This window comes from Lithobates pipiens, unplaced genomic scaffold (genome assembly GCF_037356315.1).
Source record: "Lithobates pipiens isolate NorthernLeopardFrog02 unplaced genomic scaffold, aLitPip1_a1.2 Scaffold_8, whole genome shotgun sequence".
Classification (NCBI taxonomy): domain Eukaryota; kingdom Metazoa; phylum Chordata; class Amphibia; order Anura; family Ranidae; genus Lithobates; species Lithobates pipiens.
The window spans coordinates 286308074-286324379 of record NW_027507903.1 but is presented as its reverse complement, the minus strand read 5'-3'; the positions used below and the strand labels follow the sequence as shown (position 1 = coordinate 286324379).

Below are 16306 nucleotides of genomic sequence, written 5' to 3'. Positions count from 1 at the left end.
AGCAAAATAGATTGGGTAGGATAGGTGACGGCCTGGAGCTCCTCTCAAACACCTCTCCACTCCGCCATGTCCAGGCCACGCCCCAATATACCCAATTCTATACCCACAGTTAATCCAGAGGAAGTAATGAGTAATGTGAAGAGAATGAGGTGGGTGATACTTGGAGGAGAGGGAGAGAGTGGGGGCAGAGTGAGGGGGGAAAAAGATAGAAAGAGAAGGGAGAAAGGAAGGTCTCTCTCCTTGCCACTGGGAGAATGGGGGAGGAGAGAGGTTAGAGAGGGGGACGTGCTCATGGGAGTGAGAGACAGAGGGGGGGTAAGGGGGAAAATAAAGAGAGGGAGAAAGGAAGGTCTCTCTCCTTCCCTGGGGAATGGGGGAGGAGAGGAGTGAGAGAGGGGGACATGCTCATGGGCGTGAGAGACAGAGGGGGAAGTAAGAGGGGGGGAGATAGAAAGAGAGGGTGGAAAGGAAGGCCTCTGTAGATCCCCCTAGGGGAATGGGGGAGGAGAGGGGGGCGTGCTCATCGGCGTGAGAGAGGGGGGGTAAGGAGAAAAAAGACAGAAAGAGAGGGTAGAAAGGAAGGTCTCTCACCTTCCCCCTGGGGGAAGAGAGGGGGATGTGTTTATGGGCGTGAGAGATGAGGAGGGATGGGGGGGAGGAGAGAAAGAGAGGGGGGAAAGAAAAGGTTTCTCTCCTTCTCCCTGGAGAAAGGGGGGAGGAGAGGGGTGAGAGAGGGGGACATGCTCATGGGCATAAGCATGCACATTTGGATGGACTTTGGCACACAGTAGCCTATGTAAGGTGAAATCTACAGGCTTGGAAAGATCAATTTGTAAATGGATAGAAAACTGGCTAAAAAACAAATTCAGAGAGTAGTGGTTAACTATTCTTACTCTGAATGGTCTAAGGCAGGGGTGCCCAACCAGTGGCCCACGGAGCCCTCTGATGTGGCCCGCGACCTCCTTCTGTGGGATGGCAGATTGGCAAGCCCAGATCATGGGTTGCAGACCCGCCATCCCAAAGCATCTGTGTTAATGAAGCCGGCAAAGCAAGCAGCTGTGGAGCAGAGCTGTATAAGCTGATGCTTCCTGTATAGCGCCATCTCTTGCCACAGGCAGAGTGATATCAAATGCACTCTGCCGGGGACAGCAACAGCCGGCGATACCTGAATGGAAGACTGTTAACCACTTCAATACCCGGCCATAGTCATATGACGGCCACAGATGGGATCTCGCATCCTGGGTGGACGTCATATGACTGCCTCGGTATTTTTCCGCTCCCCGGGGGGCCCGCAGCACGGTGATCGTGGATGAGGTGTGTCCCTCGGACACAGCCCATCCCCTTTCTGTGAGATTTTCATCCCCATCCACCCCCTGATACATGTGACCGGCCGTGCCCAATCACAGGCGGTCACATGTACTGTGCTGTTACAGGGCTCGTACACGTGCCTAAGGCGCATGCAGAGCGCCGATCGGGGATGCGGCTTGTCACCCTGACACAGCCCAGCCCCGATCGTAGTAAAGAGCCAATGAAATTGTCTCTTTACCAAGTGAACGGCTGTGTCCAATCACAGCCGGTCACAGAATATAAACAAACCACGGTAACGAGATGTTACCGGGTTCTCCGCCTCACACACTGATCGTGTGTGAGGATCAAATTGCGATAACATCCCGTTACCACCTAGTGTACACCAATCACACACTGATTACCCCCCCAATAAAGTGGACCTGTCACCACCCACAAAGTACTTGTCACCACCCATCAAAGTGCCTGTCATCACCCATCACAGCCCATCTGAGTACCCGAGTACCTGTCCCAGCCCATCTGAGTACCCAAGTACCTGTCCTAGCCCATTTTGAGTACCCGAGTACCTGTCCCAGCCCATCTGAGTACCTGTCAGCCCATCTGAGTACACAAGTACCTGTCACAGTCCATCTGAGTACCTGAGCACCTGTCAGCCCATCTGAGTACCCGAGTACCTGTCCCAGCGCATCTGAATAACCGCCTACCTGAGTACCTGTCCCAGCCCATCTGAGTACCTGTCCCAGCCCATCTGAGTACCCGAGTACCTGTCACAGCCCATCTGAGTACCCGAGTACCTGAGTACCTGTCACAGCCCATCTGAGTACCCAAGTACCTGAATACCCATCACAGCCCATCTGAGTACCTGAGTACCTGTCACAGTCCATCTGAGTACCCGAGTACCTGTCCCAGCCCATCTGAGTACCTGTCCCAGCCCATCTGAGTACCCAAGTACCTGTCACAGCCCATCTGAGTACCTGTCCCAGCCCATCTGAGTACCCGAGTACCTGTCACAACCCATCTGAGTACCCGAGTACCTGAGTACCTGTCACAGCCCATCTGAATACCTGAGTACTTGAGTATCTGTCACAGCCCATCTGAGTACCCGAGTACCTGTCACAGCCCATCTGAGTACCTGTCACAGTTCATCTGAGTACCTGTCACAGTTCAACTGAGTACCCGAATGCCTGTCACCAGCCCGTCGGCGTACCTGAGTACCTGTCACCAGCCCGTGGGAGTACCCGAGTACCTGTCACCGGCCCGTCGGAGTACCCGAGTACCTGTCACCAGCCCGTCGGAGTACCCGAGTACCTGTCACTAGCCCATCGGAGTACCCGAGTACCTGTCACCAGCCCATCAGAGTACCCGAGTACCTGTCACCAGCCCGTCGGAGTACCCGAGTACCTGTCACCAGCCCGTCGGAGTACCCGAGTACCTGTCACCAGCCCGTTGGAGTAACAGAGTACCTGTCACCAGCCCGTCGGAGTAACAGAGTACCTGTCACCAGCCCGGAGTAACAGAGTACCTGTCACCAGCCCGTCGGAGTAACAGAGTACCTGTCACCAGCCCGTCGGAGTAACAGAGTACCTGTCACCAGCTCGTCGGAGTACCCGAGTACCTGTCTCCAGCCCGTCGGAGTACCCGAGTACCTGTCATCAGCCCGTCGGAGTACCCGAGTACCTGTCACCAGCCCGTTGGAGTAACGGAGTACCTGTCACCAACCCGTCGGAGTAACAGAGTACCTGTCACCAGCTCGTCAGAGTACCCGAGTACCCATTTGCAGCCCATGCCTCATAGAATACACATTGGGGTGTTTGCTTTCCAAAATGGGGTCATTTTGTGGGCAATTCCATTGTCCTGGTGCTCCAGGACCTTCAAAAGTGTGATAGGTAGGAATGAAATGAGATGTGTCATTTATGCTCCTAGAACGCCTGAAGGTACCACTTCAATGTTGGACCTCTGTATAAGGCCAGGCTGTATAAAAGTCTCACATATGTGGTATCGCAATACTCAGGAGGAGTAGCAGAATGTGTTTTGGGGTGTAATTGTTGCTATATACATGCTATGTGTTAGAAATATCTTATAAATGGACAACTTTGTGTAAAAAAATAAAAACTAATTTAATTTTCTTTCCATGTTTTCCGAAGACTTGTGTAAAAAAATTAACCGTTCAAAAGACTCATAATGCTTCATAGAATATACTTTGGGGTGTTTGTTTTCCAAAATGGGGTCATTTCATGGGTAATTCACAAATGTAATAGGTCGTTAGGAAATTAGAGGTGTCATTTATGCTCCTAGAACACCTGATGGCGCTCCCTGCATGTTGGGCCTCTGTATGTGGACATGCTGTGTAAAAGTCACATACATGTGGTATCGCCATACTCAGGATTAGTAGCAGAATGTATTTTGGGGTGTAATTTTTGCTATGTACATGCTTTGCTTTGAGTTAGAAATACCTTATAAACTGACCACTTTGTGTAAAAAAAAAATGTTTTCATTTTCTTTCCATGTTTTCCGAAGACTTGTGGAAAAAAATGAACTGTTCAAAAGACTCATTGTGCCTCATAGAATATACATTGGGGTGTCTGCTTTCCAAAATGGGGTAATTTTGTGGGTAATTCTACTGTCCTGGTGCTCCAGGGCCTTCACAAATGTAATAGGTCGTTAGGAAATTAGAGGTGTTGTTTATGCTCCTAGAACCGCTTACGGTGTTCCCTGCATGTTGGATCTCTCTGTGTGGCCAGCCTGTGTAAAAGTCCCACACATGTAGTATTGCCAAACTCGGGAAGAGTTGCAGAATGTATTTTGGGGTGTAATTGGAAGTATGCATATGCTGTGTATGAGAAATAACTTGTTATTATGACAATTTTGTAAAAACAAAAAAAACAAAAACATTCTTCTTTTTCCCAAGAATTGCGGGAAAAAATTACAACTTCAAAAAACTCACCATGCCTCTTACTAAATACCTTGGACTATCTACTTTTCCCAAAAATTTTGGGGGGGTTTTTGTACTTTATTGACATTTCAGAACTTCAAGAAATGAGATAGGCCTTCAGTACATCAGGTGTGATCAGATGTGATCAATTTTCAATGATTTTCACCATAGCTTGTAGACTTTATAACTTTCAAAGAGACTAAATAATATCCTCTAATTTGGTTTATTTTTCCAAAGAGATGTAGCCGTATACATTTTGGCCCAAATTTATGAACAAAAATTACTTATTTGCAAAATTTTATCATAGAAACAAAAAAATGTTTTTTTTTCAAAATTTTCGCTCTTTTTTCACTTATGTCGCAAAAAATAAAAAACCCAGTGGTGATTAAATACCACCAAAAGAAAGCTCTATTTGTATGAAAAAAATGATAACAATTTTGTTTGGGTACAGTGTTGCATGACTGAGTTATTGGCATTCAAAATGTGAGAGCGCTGAAAGCTAAAAATTGGTCTGGTAAGGAAGGTGTATAAATGCCCTGTATTGAAGTGGTTAATAAAGGTCAGTTTATTACTAAAATTGCAGTGTATACATGGGCATATCTGTGTAGTGGTTACTGCGCTTCTTTCAAACTGATCCGCAGGTGCAGTGCACCTTCAGGTTACCTGCACTGAGGCATAGACTTCTGTTATTACCTGCGGGTTTGGTGAGCTTTCAGAAAGTGCACCACACCTGCAGGATATAATAGAAGTCTATGGTAAAGTGTAGCTAATCCGCAGGAAAGACACAGGTGCACTGCACTGCATTAGTGTGAAAGGCCCCTTTCTGTCCAATTAAATCAAACCCTCCATTCACCTCTATGAAACGGCAGATGTAAACAGATTTCCCTATCCCATTGATCCTTTTTAGCTATCTGTAAGGAGGTAATTCTTCCCAGTGACCACCAGTGTTCCTTTGTGTTGAAAAGGTTGAGAAAGGCTGCTCTAGAGTCTCTGCTTTCAGAATATATATAACATTTGGGGGGGTTTATGTCATCTTCAAGCCTAAAATAGTTTTTTAAACATGTAAACAATAAAAAAAAAAAATATTTGCAAAAAATGCTCTGGCAGTGATAGGGTTAAGTCTCCTTATTTCTGGTCATGTGACTACGATTTTACATTTTCCCTGGACTCAGGTCAGCCTGTCAGTTTTTTTTTCCCCACTGTAAGAATTTAAAAATAAATGCTAGTTTGTCTTGCAGTTCATTTTTAACATGAGATTTGGATGGACAGATAGCCATTAATGTATCTAATATTCAGTTATATTTTGTATATACAGGGACATGAAATCACCTGCCAGCATTATTTTTAAATCCTAACTGAAATGTTAGTTTAAATTGCCTGAATTTTTTTAATATTAATTTCTAACATTGATTTACCCTTGGCACCATGAAAGTCCTGCTTCCATACTAAACAAAAATTGTATATATTTAGGACGTGGTGCCCTTTGACCTTCCCTCTTCCCAGCATTGGTTATGGTTTATATTAATGACATCAATTTATATTATTTCTATCATTACATTAATATCCCCATTGCACTGCACAGGTCTCATGGCTTGGGCACTTTACTCCTATGCCCATATATGGTATTGTCTTGGACACATGCCAAGATTCTGGCAGTTGGTATAGGAGTGGCAGTTGGCAGTTGCTATAGCAACGGCAGTAGATATAAGAGAGGCCAGTTGTTGTCAGAGTCAGTTGTTGCTGGGAGTGTGAGGAGGTAGGTCATGCTTTGCTCTGCACAAATTGTAGAATATGTGTGTGTTTGTATAAAGGGGGGCAGGGTGCCGGTACATGAAAACCAAAGCTGGGCATAATTCTATGGTATGTTCTCCTTACAAAACAGCCATAGTCTATGTAGAAAAGCCTCCATACAATATTATTTATTGCAATATGGCAATTTTTCTTTCAATTACATTACACTAATTACATTAATTATATTAATGAATAACATCATTGCATTATCACAGTAATTCATAACATTTCACAAATGATATGATTATATTAGATCAATTACTGCATTATATTACATTAGTTAATTGGAGAAAAGGGGGCGGAGCAGCCAAGTCTGTGATTTGAACTATTTTTAGATTCCACCTGATCTTTTAGTTTAAATCACCTGCAAGCCGGTACATGATATCCAAAGCTGGGAATAGTCCTAGAGTATGTTTTCTTTAGAAAGCAGCCATAGCCAATGTAGAAAAGCCTGCACTAAGGAAGTGAAAGGGTTATTCCGCCGTGGGGGAAGGGCAGTAAAAGACTTTTCCCTCAGCCCTGCAGTGACATCACTGGTTCTATCTAGCATATTATTGGGAATTATATTACATTACATTATATATATATATATATATATATATATATATATATATATATATATATATATATATTATAACTATATTATATAAAAGAAGAAAAAAAGAGTGAGAGTTTGGGTTTGCTACCTTTATCTCTCATTTCTTTACCTTAAGGCCCCTTCCACACTGGGGCGGTGCGGGCGTCGGCGGTAAAACGGTGGTATTTTTACTTACGCTTTACCGCCGTTATAGCGGTTTTAACTCCCGCTAGCGGCCGAAAAAGGGTTAAAATTGCCCGCAAAGCACGCTGCAGTGGCGCTTTGCCAGCGGTATAGCTGCGCTGCCCCATTGAATTCGATGGGTAGGAGCGGTGAATACACCGCTCCAAAGATGCTGCTATCAGGACTTTTTTTACCGTCCTGCTAGCGCACCGCTCCAGTGTGAAAGCCCTCCGGCTTTCATACTGGAGTGAAAGGAGACGCTTTTTTCAGCCGCTATACAGGCGCTATTTTTAGCGCTGTAGCGCCTGAAAAAACGTGTCAGTGTGAAAGGGGCCTTAATACATCGATCCCACAATCATTGGTGTTTACTGGCACTCTATACCCCCCCACACCTCCCAACTTTTAAACAAATGATCCCATCATCATAGGTGGTCAGCGGCTCTTTAAAGGAAAAGGGATTAAAAATCAGTTAAAATCAAGACGTTACTACCTTTGCCTGTGGCTCTTGTTCAGTAGTTGTTTAATGTTTAACATTAGTTGTAGTTATGGTCAATGACTTTGTGTGATGTCTGGTTACAAGAATTTATTACTAAATATTGTCTTTTTCTATCTTTACAGATTTAGTGGCCGACAACTTTTTGAGATTTGAGAAATTTGAGGTTTAGCAGGCGTTTGGTAAACGTTTGGGAAACGTATTCATTGTCTTAAAGAGCATCCGATTTTATTTGGAGTTTTCAGAGACAAATTTCAAGATGAGCTATTCAGTAAGTATCTATATATTTTTTCACTATTCTTATATGACTTCACACTCACAACTGCACATACACAAAGGAGAACAAAGGCTCTTGACATTATTGACCTAATATGGTCAGACTTTTTCGCTACATTTTCACTTCCTGTGAAGAACGCATTTCCTGTCCCTGGGTGACTATACTCACTCCTCCACTGTATCTATGTAAGAACTCATTGCTGCCACCCAGGCAGGACTACAAACATGTCTGCCTTTGTTTATTCCAATTACATGGGAGATGGGAAAATTAGCAGTTTACAGAAAAAAAATTAATTTGATAATGCTGTCTATTCACAGCATTTTTTGACAGGTCAGCGGGTACTTTCTGTACTTGCTGAAAATCATGAAAAATGAAAACTAAAGCAGCCATCACATCTAAGGACTATCTAACTTCAACATATTAAATGTTTGTTCTTGACTTTAATTGTCCTTTAAAATTCTATGTGAAGACGTTTATAATTTTTGTATAGAGTGGTGAGAATTTAGACACTGTGTTGAGTTGTTATTGTTATCTGTATTGCCGCTTAGGAGTGGTAATTTAAAAAATTCTGAGCAATTGGGGAGGTAAAGTCTTAAAATGGGGACACCCAATCCTGTGACAATTAAGATAGAAATTACATTCATTTTAGAGAGATTTTCTCAAATTTCCCGTTGCATCTCTAGGACAAGAAGTGATGAGAAATCTCCTGATCACAGGAAAAAAAGAAAAACTCCATAGGGGTTTTAACTCTTCCCTATACTATCTAAAATTATAACAAAAGGTTGTGGCTCAGCATACACTTTAAGAAAACTGTATACAGCGAGGAACGATGCCAAACATAGTCAGACATAGAATATGAGTTTACATTCACCTCATGTAATGCAGATCAAATATGAACATTTTTTTCAGAAACTTCACAATCATATAATAAACCATACAAAACAAAATCCAAATGAATGCCAATGTTACGCAACTTTTAAATATGAATTTAGGCTGATCTTCTTCTTTTCATTCATAGGGAAAAATGAACACCATCAACTATAGGAGAGTTGATGAGGCGAGCAAATGGGATAAAGTAAGGAGTGTAAAGGAGAAGTGGTTGGAAGAAGAACGCAAGAGAGAGGAGGCTAAAGAGAAACAGAGAAAAGCAGAGGCGAGGGCTAAAGAGCAGAAGAGAAAGGAAAAGGAGGAACAGAGAAGGAAGGAACAATTCAGAGAGGAGGAGGAGAGAAAATGGGAAATCAAAAAAATAGAAGAAAAGAAGCTGCTGGAAGCAGTTCGCAAGAGGGATGAAGCCAATTGGAGAAAAGCAGAGGAGGAGAGAGAAAAACAAAAGAGAGAGGAAAAAGAGGAACAGCAAAGGGAGGAAAAATGCAGAGAGGAGGAGAAGAGAAAATGGGAAAACAAAAAAAGAGAAGAGAAGAAGCTGCTGGAAGCAGTTCGCAAGGGGGAGGAAGCCAATTGGATAAAAGCAGAAGAGAAGATCGATGAACAGAAGAGAAAGGATAAGGAGGAACAGGGAAAGGAGGAAAAACTCATTAATGAGGAGGCGAAAAAATGGAAAAACAGAATAGGAGCAGAAAAGAAGCAGCTTGAAGGGGATCGCATGTACGAAGAAGCTACTTGGAGAAAAGCAGAAGAGATAAGAAAAGAACAGAAGAGAAAGGAAGAAGAGGAACAAAGAAGGATGGCAAAAATCAGAGATGAGGAGCAGCGCAAATGGGAACAGAAAAAAAGAGAAGAAAGGAAGCATCTGGATGATGATCGCAAGAGGGAGGAAGCTCAATGGAAAAAAGCAGAGGAGAGGAGAAAAGAACAGACGAGAAAGGATAAAGAGGAACTGAGAAGGAAGGAAAAATTCAGAGATGAGGAGCAGCGCAAATGGGACAAGAAAAAAAGAGATGAGAAGAAGCAGCTGGAAGAAGATTTTGAGAGGGAGGAAGCCAATTTGAGGAAGACAAGAGAAAAACAGAAGAGAAAGGAAGAGGAGAAACAGAGAAGGGAGGAAAAATTAAAATCTGAGGAGGCGGAAATATGGGAAAACAGAAAAAGAGAAGAGAAGATGCAAAGACTAGAGCAGGAGAGGCTGCAAGAAAATTACAAGAGGGAAGAAGCTGAATGGAAAAAAGCAGAGGAGAATAGAGAAAAACAGAAGACAAGGGAAGAAGAAGATCAGAGAAGGCTGGACAGAATCATAAATGGGGAGGCAAGAAAATGGGAAAACACAAAAGAAGAAGAGGTGAAGCTGCTGGAAGAATATCGCAAGAAAGAGGAGTCTAAATGCAGAAAAGCAGAGGAGAAGAGAGAAGGAAGGAAGAAAGAGAAAGAAAGGGAACAGATAACAATGGACAGACTCAGAGATAAGCAGACGCAAAGATGGGAAAACAGAAAAACAGAAGAGGAGAACAGGCTGGAAGAAGATCGCAAGAGAGAGGAGGCTAAATGGAGAAAAGCAGAGGAAAAGAGAGAAGAACAGAAGAGAAGGGAAGAAGAGGAAAAGAAAATCTTGGACGAACTCAGAGATAAGCAGACACAAATATGGGAAGACAGAAAAGCAAAAGAGAAGAAGCAGCTGGAAGAAGACCGCAAGAGAGAGGAGGCTAAATGGAGAAAAGATGAGGAGAAGCGAGAAGAACGAAAGAGACAGGAAAAAGAGGAACAGAGAAGGATGGACAAATTCAGAGCTGAGCAGGTGAGAAAATGGGAAAACAGAAAAGCAGCACAGGAGAAGCAGCTGGAAGAAGATCGCAAGAGAGAGGAGGATAAATGTAAAAGAGCAGAGGAGAGGAGAGAAAAACTGAAAAGATGGGAAAGAGAGGTACAGAAAAGGGAGGACAAATTGAAAGAGGAAGAGGCAAAAAGAAGGGATAAAAAATTAAGAGAACAGTGGATGCAGCAGAAAGAAGATCGCATGAGAGAAGAGGCTAGAAGAAGGGGGCTGATGAAAAAAAGAGATGATTAATGTGAAGAGAATGAGGGGGTTGATAGTTGAAGGAGAGGGAGAGTGGGGGGAAAGTAAGAGGGAAAAAGATAGAAAGAGAGGGAGAAAGGAAGGTCTCTCTCCTTCTTACCTGGGGCATGGGGGAGGAGAGGAGTGAGAGAGGGGGACATGCTCATAGGCGTGAGAGACTCCCTTTCCACCCTCTCTTTCTATCTCCCCCCTTACCTAAGAGAGAGGGGGCTAAATGGAGAAAAGAAGAGGAGAAGCGAGAAGAACAAAGGAGAAGGGAAGAAGAGCCGAGAAGAAGGGGGCTGAAGAAAAAAGAGATGAAAAAAGAGATGAGTAATGTGAAGAGAATGAGGGGGGTAATAGTTGGAGGAGAGGGAAAGAGTGGGGGGAAAGTAAGGGGGAAAAAGATAGAAAGAGAGGGAGAAAGGAAGGTCTCTCTCCTTCATACCTGGGGAATGGGGGAGGAGGCTAAATGGAGAAAAGAAGAGGAGAAGCGAGAAGAACGAAGAGAAGGGAAAAAATGGAACAGAGAAGGATGAAGATCGCATGAGAGAAGAGGCTATATGGAGCAGAGCAGGGCTCTGGGCGGCACAGTGGTGTAGTGGTTAGCACTGTCATCTAGCAGTAAGAAGGGTCGCTGGTTCAAATCCCAACCACGACACTACCTGCCTGGAGTTTGCATGTTCTCCCTGTGCCTGCGTGGGTTTCCTCCGGGTACTCCGGTTTCCTCCCACAAACCAAAGACATGCAGGTAGGTTAATTGGCTTTAATTTAATTGGCTTAATTGGTGTCTTTATTCAACTTTAATAACTATGAAACTACGAGAGAAGAATAGAATACAATAAAAAATATTGTACAATCCAATATACCGAATTCTTTTTTGATGCAAGGGAGAGTTCCCAGCATTACAACCAATCTGAAGATGCAACATGTGTACTTAAAACAGTTTCTACATATTTAGGTTACAGATAACATTACAGAGTCCATTGAAAATATAGGTGTTAAGATGGGAAAAGAAACAGAGGGGGCAAAGTTAGAAAAGAGAAAAGCAGAGGTGGGGGGGTTCGTTAGCCGAGGTGAGAGGTGGCGCCAGAATTTGCCTCCTGTGCCATGAAATTATAGCTGGTTATTGGCCATTTATGGCCCTCGGAGGTTAATTCCCTCATCTGAGTAAATAAAGAGGTTCCAGATAGCCCAGGTAGACAAGTATTTCTCGTGTTTATGTTATGCAGTAAGTACCAAGTCTTCTAGCTTACTGCATTCCTCCACCTTACGGATCCAATCTGCCACTGTCGGCGGGCTCTGCTGTTTCCACTGAAGCAGTATACATGCCTTCGCTGCATTCAAAAGATGGCGAATCAGTGATTTCTTGTATTTTTTGATCTGTATTTTTGACAGGTGTAAGAGGAAGAAGGCTGCGTTATCTGGTATTAAATAATCCGTAAATCTTTGGGTAAAGTTCCTAACTGTTCTCCAAAAATTCTAGAGTTCAGAGCAGGACCAAAATATGTGAAGCATTGTGCCCTCCTCCTGCTCGCACTGCCAACAGCGGTCCGAAGTGTTGGGGAAGCATTTGTGCAACCTGGAAGGCGTGAGGTACCACCTCGTCCAGATTTTATAGTTAGTCTCCTGTGTTTTTGTGCAAATTGACGTTTTGACCGCACAGCTTACGATTTTCTGTTTTGGGTTTCCAAAAATTTGCAACCAAGCTCGCCCTCCCATCCAGCCAGACCGAGTAGATAAGGTTGTGTGGGTGGCGAGTTAATCAGCGAGTACATTTTGGACAGGATTCTTGCCAGTGGCTCAGTACCTGTGCAATACTCTTCAAAAGTGGTTAGTGGACGGGCAAAGTCCTGCGTGTCTGAGATCGAGTGAAGGAAGTGGTGTAACTGCACCACTTTCCAGAAGGGTAGTCGGTAGGTGCCTACCCCCTCAGTCAGTTCTGGTAAGGTGAGCCAACGTCCCGCTATTACAAACTTAGCGACATGGTCCAACCCTGCGCACCGCAACCCACCAAACTCAGAGGACTGAAGGCCTGGTGTAAGATCAGAATGTCCCAGAATTGGGTAGAGCGGAGAGTTGTGCGAAGTGAGGGACGACTGCACAGCCGTCTGTCTACTGTGACGTAGTGTGGTACCCATGAGTGGATGTGTTTTCAGTCTTGAGGGGAGAGAGGCGAAGCACCATAACGCTCCCTTTAATGGGATGTTTGTCTGAGCTTGCTCAATCTGCACCCATAGTTTAGTCCCTCTATTTCGTCTCCAGTCTAGCAAGCGTCCTATGTGTGTGGCCTGAAAGTATTGTTTAATGTCTGGTACTCCCAAGCCTCCCTGCTGTTTGGCAATGACATCTGTACCCTATTTAAGTGTGTTTTTTTGTTGGCCCAGATAAAGCGTGAAAAAAGGGCATGGACCTGCTTAAAGATAGAGTGTGGTATATGAATGGGAAGGGCTTGGAGGAGATAGAGGATTTTGGGTAAGATACACATTTTCAGGAGGTTACATCTGCCGAACCACGAGTGCAGCCCTCTATTCCAGTTTTCTAATAGGGTGTGGGCCTTGGTCAAGATACGGGGGAAGTTGAGCTCATATCTACTGGAATATGGTTCCTAAGTATTTTAGTGCTACAGCTGTTCACCTGAAACGAAAGTGGGCTTGCATTGAACGCATTACTGAAGGGGCGATGGCTATTCCCATGGCTGCTGATTTTGAAAAATTTATATTTAGATTTGATAGCGCACCATAGGCATCAAATTCTTTAAGAAGATTTGGGAGGGAGATCCTAGGATTGGTCAAAGAAAACAGCAGGTCGTCGGCATAAGCCGAGATTTTACAATGAATGCCACCTAGGGAGAGGCCCTGAATATCAGGGTTCAGGCGTATTTTGCATAGAAAAGGCTCTAGTGAGAGCGCAAATAGGAGGGGGGACAACGGGCACCCCTGCCTTGTTCCATTCATGATAGGGAAAGGAGCTGAGAGGAGGCCATTGCTTTCACCTGCGCCGTGGGGTTAGAATAGATACTGTTGATCCAATTGAGCATCCTGTCTCCCAGGTCTATATGACGGAGCACTGCAAGCATGAACTTCCAGTTCACCCTGTCAAACACTTTCTCAGCGTCGGTGCTCAGAAATACGCAGGGAGAGCCCTCAGTGCTGGCAACATGGAGGAGGTTTAAAACTTTAATGGTATTGTCTCAAGCCTCCCTGGTGGGTATGAAACCCACCTGTCTAGATGGATTAAAGACTGGAGATGATTTGCCAGCCTGGAAGACAGGATCTTGGTGTACAATTTTAAGTCTGTGTTGAACAGAGATATGGGTCTATAGCTTCCGCACAGGGTGGGATCCTTATCCTCTTTGGGGGATCAAGGAAATGTGGGCTTTTAACATGTCTCTGGGAAGGATTGCTTCTGTCCCAATTGAATTAAAGAACGCTACCATTCGTGGGCCTATAATGGGAAGGAAGATTTTGTAGTAATGAATGGTATATCCATCTGGGCCCAGGGCTTTCCCTAATTTCATGGAACTGATGGTCGTCTGCAGCTCTTCTAAGTTTATGGGTGTAAGCAGAATACAATTTTGGGACTTTAAATGAAGCGAGCATCAAAGACGTGCCCGCCTCCATCCCTATCAAAATATTAAAAATGGGGGGAGGGGGGAGAAGGGAAGAAAGTGGGACTTTAGATGAAGCACACAGCAAGTAAACAAGTTGGTCAAGCGACTAGAAAGTTATATTTATTCATATTTCATAATCCATAATCCACCATAAAACATTTTGGGCATCAAGCCTCTAAAAAAACATTTTGGGCATCAAACCTCTATAAGGTGGATCTTGGATAAGCATACAATGTATAGAAAATGTATCCCAATCCGACAGACCTTAACATTTGAAAAAAGCAGCAATGATAATTAATGCATATAGTACACTTTCATAATTTCATAATAAATTATATTGAATACAAATAAAATCAAATGATGTCTTATTGTTCCATGATTAAAGTAGAAATAAAAAATGATAAAATCTTGACGCGTTTCGCGGCACGACAACCGCTCATCAGGAGCAAAATCATGGAGTAAATCTAAAATAAAATAAAAAAATGAATTAAAAAAAATGAACAAAAAATAATAAAAAATAAAATAACAGAGATTGAGTAAGAAATATAAGAGGAAAAAAAGTATAATTTTATAGTTAATGAGGGCTATGCATCCAACTCACGTCTGCACCCACACACCAGCAGAATAGCATCGGAGATCGCCACAACATCGCAGAGCACAACTCCCGGTCACCACAAAGGCCAGCATGGGCGATACCCACCACAGGCACCTCCAAAGTGAAAATTTGCATGTGTGAAGTGAAGTGTGAATGAAAATCCCAAAGGGGAGCCTAAGCGAGAAAAATGTAAAATAAAAATATATTAATAATGTGTGTCAAAGTGGTGAGAAAAAAAAAATTAACATTTAAGTGTACCTATAGCCAAAAAATGGGCCATGAAAAAGTGAACATGATCCGTCACGTAGAGCAGGTGCACCGACTTTGTCCTGCCCCCAGCACCACGCTGACCGAGACAATACCGACGAGAGGAATACTTTCACCTGGGCGGCTCAGCCGTCCGGCGATTAGCGCCAGTCCATCTCCCCAGTGTGTCCAAGCCAAGCGATTATGAAATATGAATAAATATAACTTTCTAGTCGCTTGACCAACTTGTTTACTTGCTGTGTGCTTCATCTAAAGTCCCACTTTCTTCCCTTCTCCCCCCTCCCCCCATTTTTAAGGTTATGGGTGTCTCTAGCTCATCTCTAACATCTGTAGGGAGGGTTGGCATTTGGGAGCCTGCTACATAGTCGTCAACATCTGATTGAGCGGGTTGACCTCGCGGTAAATTATATAACAGCATAAAAGTCGCCAAATACATTTGAAATCTGTTGTGGGAGGGTAGCCTTCTGGCCATTCGGGCTGGTAATATGAGGGATATAGGCAACTTGTTTTAGTTCCCTGACAGCTCTAGCCAACGTTTTCCCACATTTGTCCACAGACTCATACACGAGTTGGCGGCAATGTTGTATGGCCGCTTTGGCCTTGAAATGCAGTAGGTCTGTGGTGTGTTTACGGATTGTCCCAAGCTCTAACTCTAGGGCCTGGGAGGGTGCATGCTTGTGTCATGCCTCTGTAGTCGATAAAGAAGCCAAGAGTTTTGAAAGCTGTGCTGATCGTTCTCTTTTTATTCTTGCTCCATGGCTGATTAAGAGTCCCCTCAGGACTGCCTTGTGGGCTTCCCATAGGGAGCCTGGGTTACAGTCTGGTGCATCATTCTCCTGGAAGAATAATGTAGTAATGCCTCGTACACACGATCAAACAATTCGGTGGAAAAGTCCGGCGGACAATCCGCCCGTGTGTAGGCTCCGGCCGACTTTTTTTTACCCAAAAGTCCGCGCTCGCATTTTGGCGGACAGTACGGCCCTGTGTGCACCAGGCCGCCGTACTTTTGAAATGAACTGACTTTTCCCGCCCGGAGAAAAGTCCGCTCATTTTGAGCGTGGCTCCAGGTAGCCGGGGCCAGTTAAGGAAGCGTCGCTGGACCCGTCACCTGGTATGGACTTAAAGGGGAATCCCTACGCAGAAAGATCGGTGTGGGGGTCCCCCCTAGGTCCATATCAGACCCTTATCTGAGCACGCTACCCGGCCAGCCAGGAAAGGGGGTGGGGACAAGCGAGCGCCCCCCTCCTGAGCCGTGCCGTGCCCTCAACATGGGGGGTGCCCTGGGGAAGGTGGGGCCGCGCGCCCCCCCACCCCACCCCAAAG

The 16306-nt window shown here is 44.3% G+C and overlaps 1 protein-coding gene and 1 long non-coding RNA gene across 2 annotated transcripts; one reads left to right on the top strand and one right to left on the bottom strand.

The window, feature by feature from the left end:
- The first annotated feature begins 7410 nt into the window (after positions 1-7410).
- On the top strand, positions 7411-10551 carry LOC143962829 (uncharacterized). Its single transcript, XM_077472303.1, has 2 exons — positions 7411-7552; positions 8577-10551. Exons 1-2 carry the CDS (start codon positions 7541-7543, stop codon positions 10518-10520), a joined length of 1956 nt encoding a protein of 651 aa, XP_077328429.1. The 5' UTR covers positions 7411-7540; the 3' UTR covers positions 10521-10551.
- A 3668-nt stretch (positions 10552-14219) lies between these two features.
- Positions 14220-15036, bottom strand: LOC143962836 (uncharacterized). The gene is made up of 2 exons (XR_013270809.1): positions 14723-15036; positions 14220-14585 (listed from the first exon to the last, which is right to left on the bottom strand). It is a non-coding gene; the product is annotated as an uncharacterized LOC143962836 (long non-coding RNA).
- Between the last annotated feature and the right edge of the window lie 1270 nt (positions 15037-16306).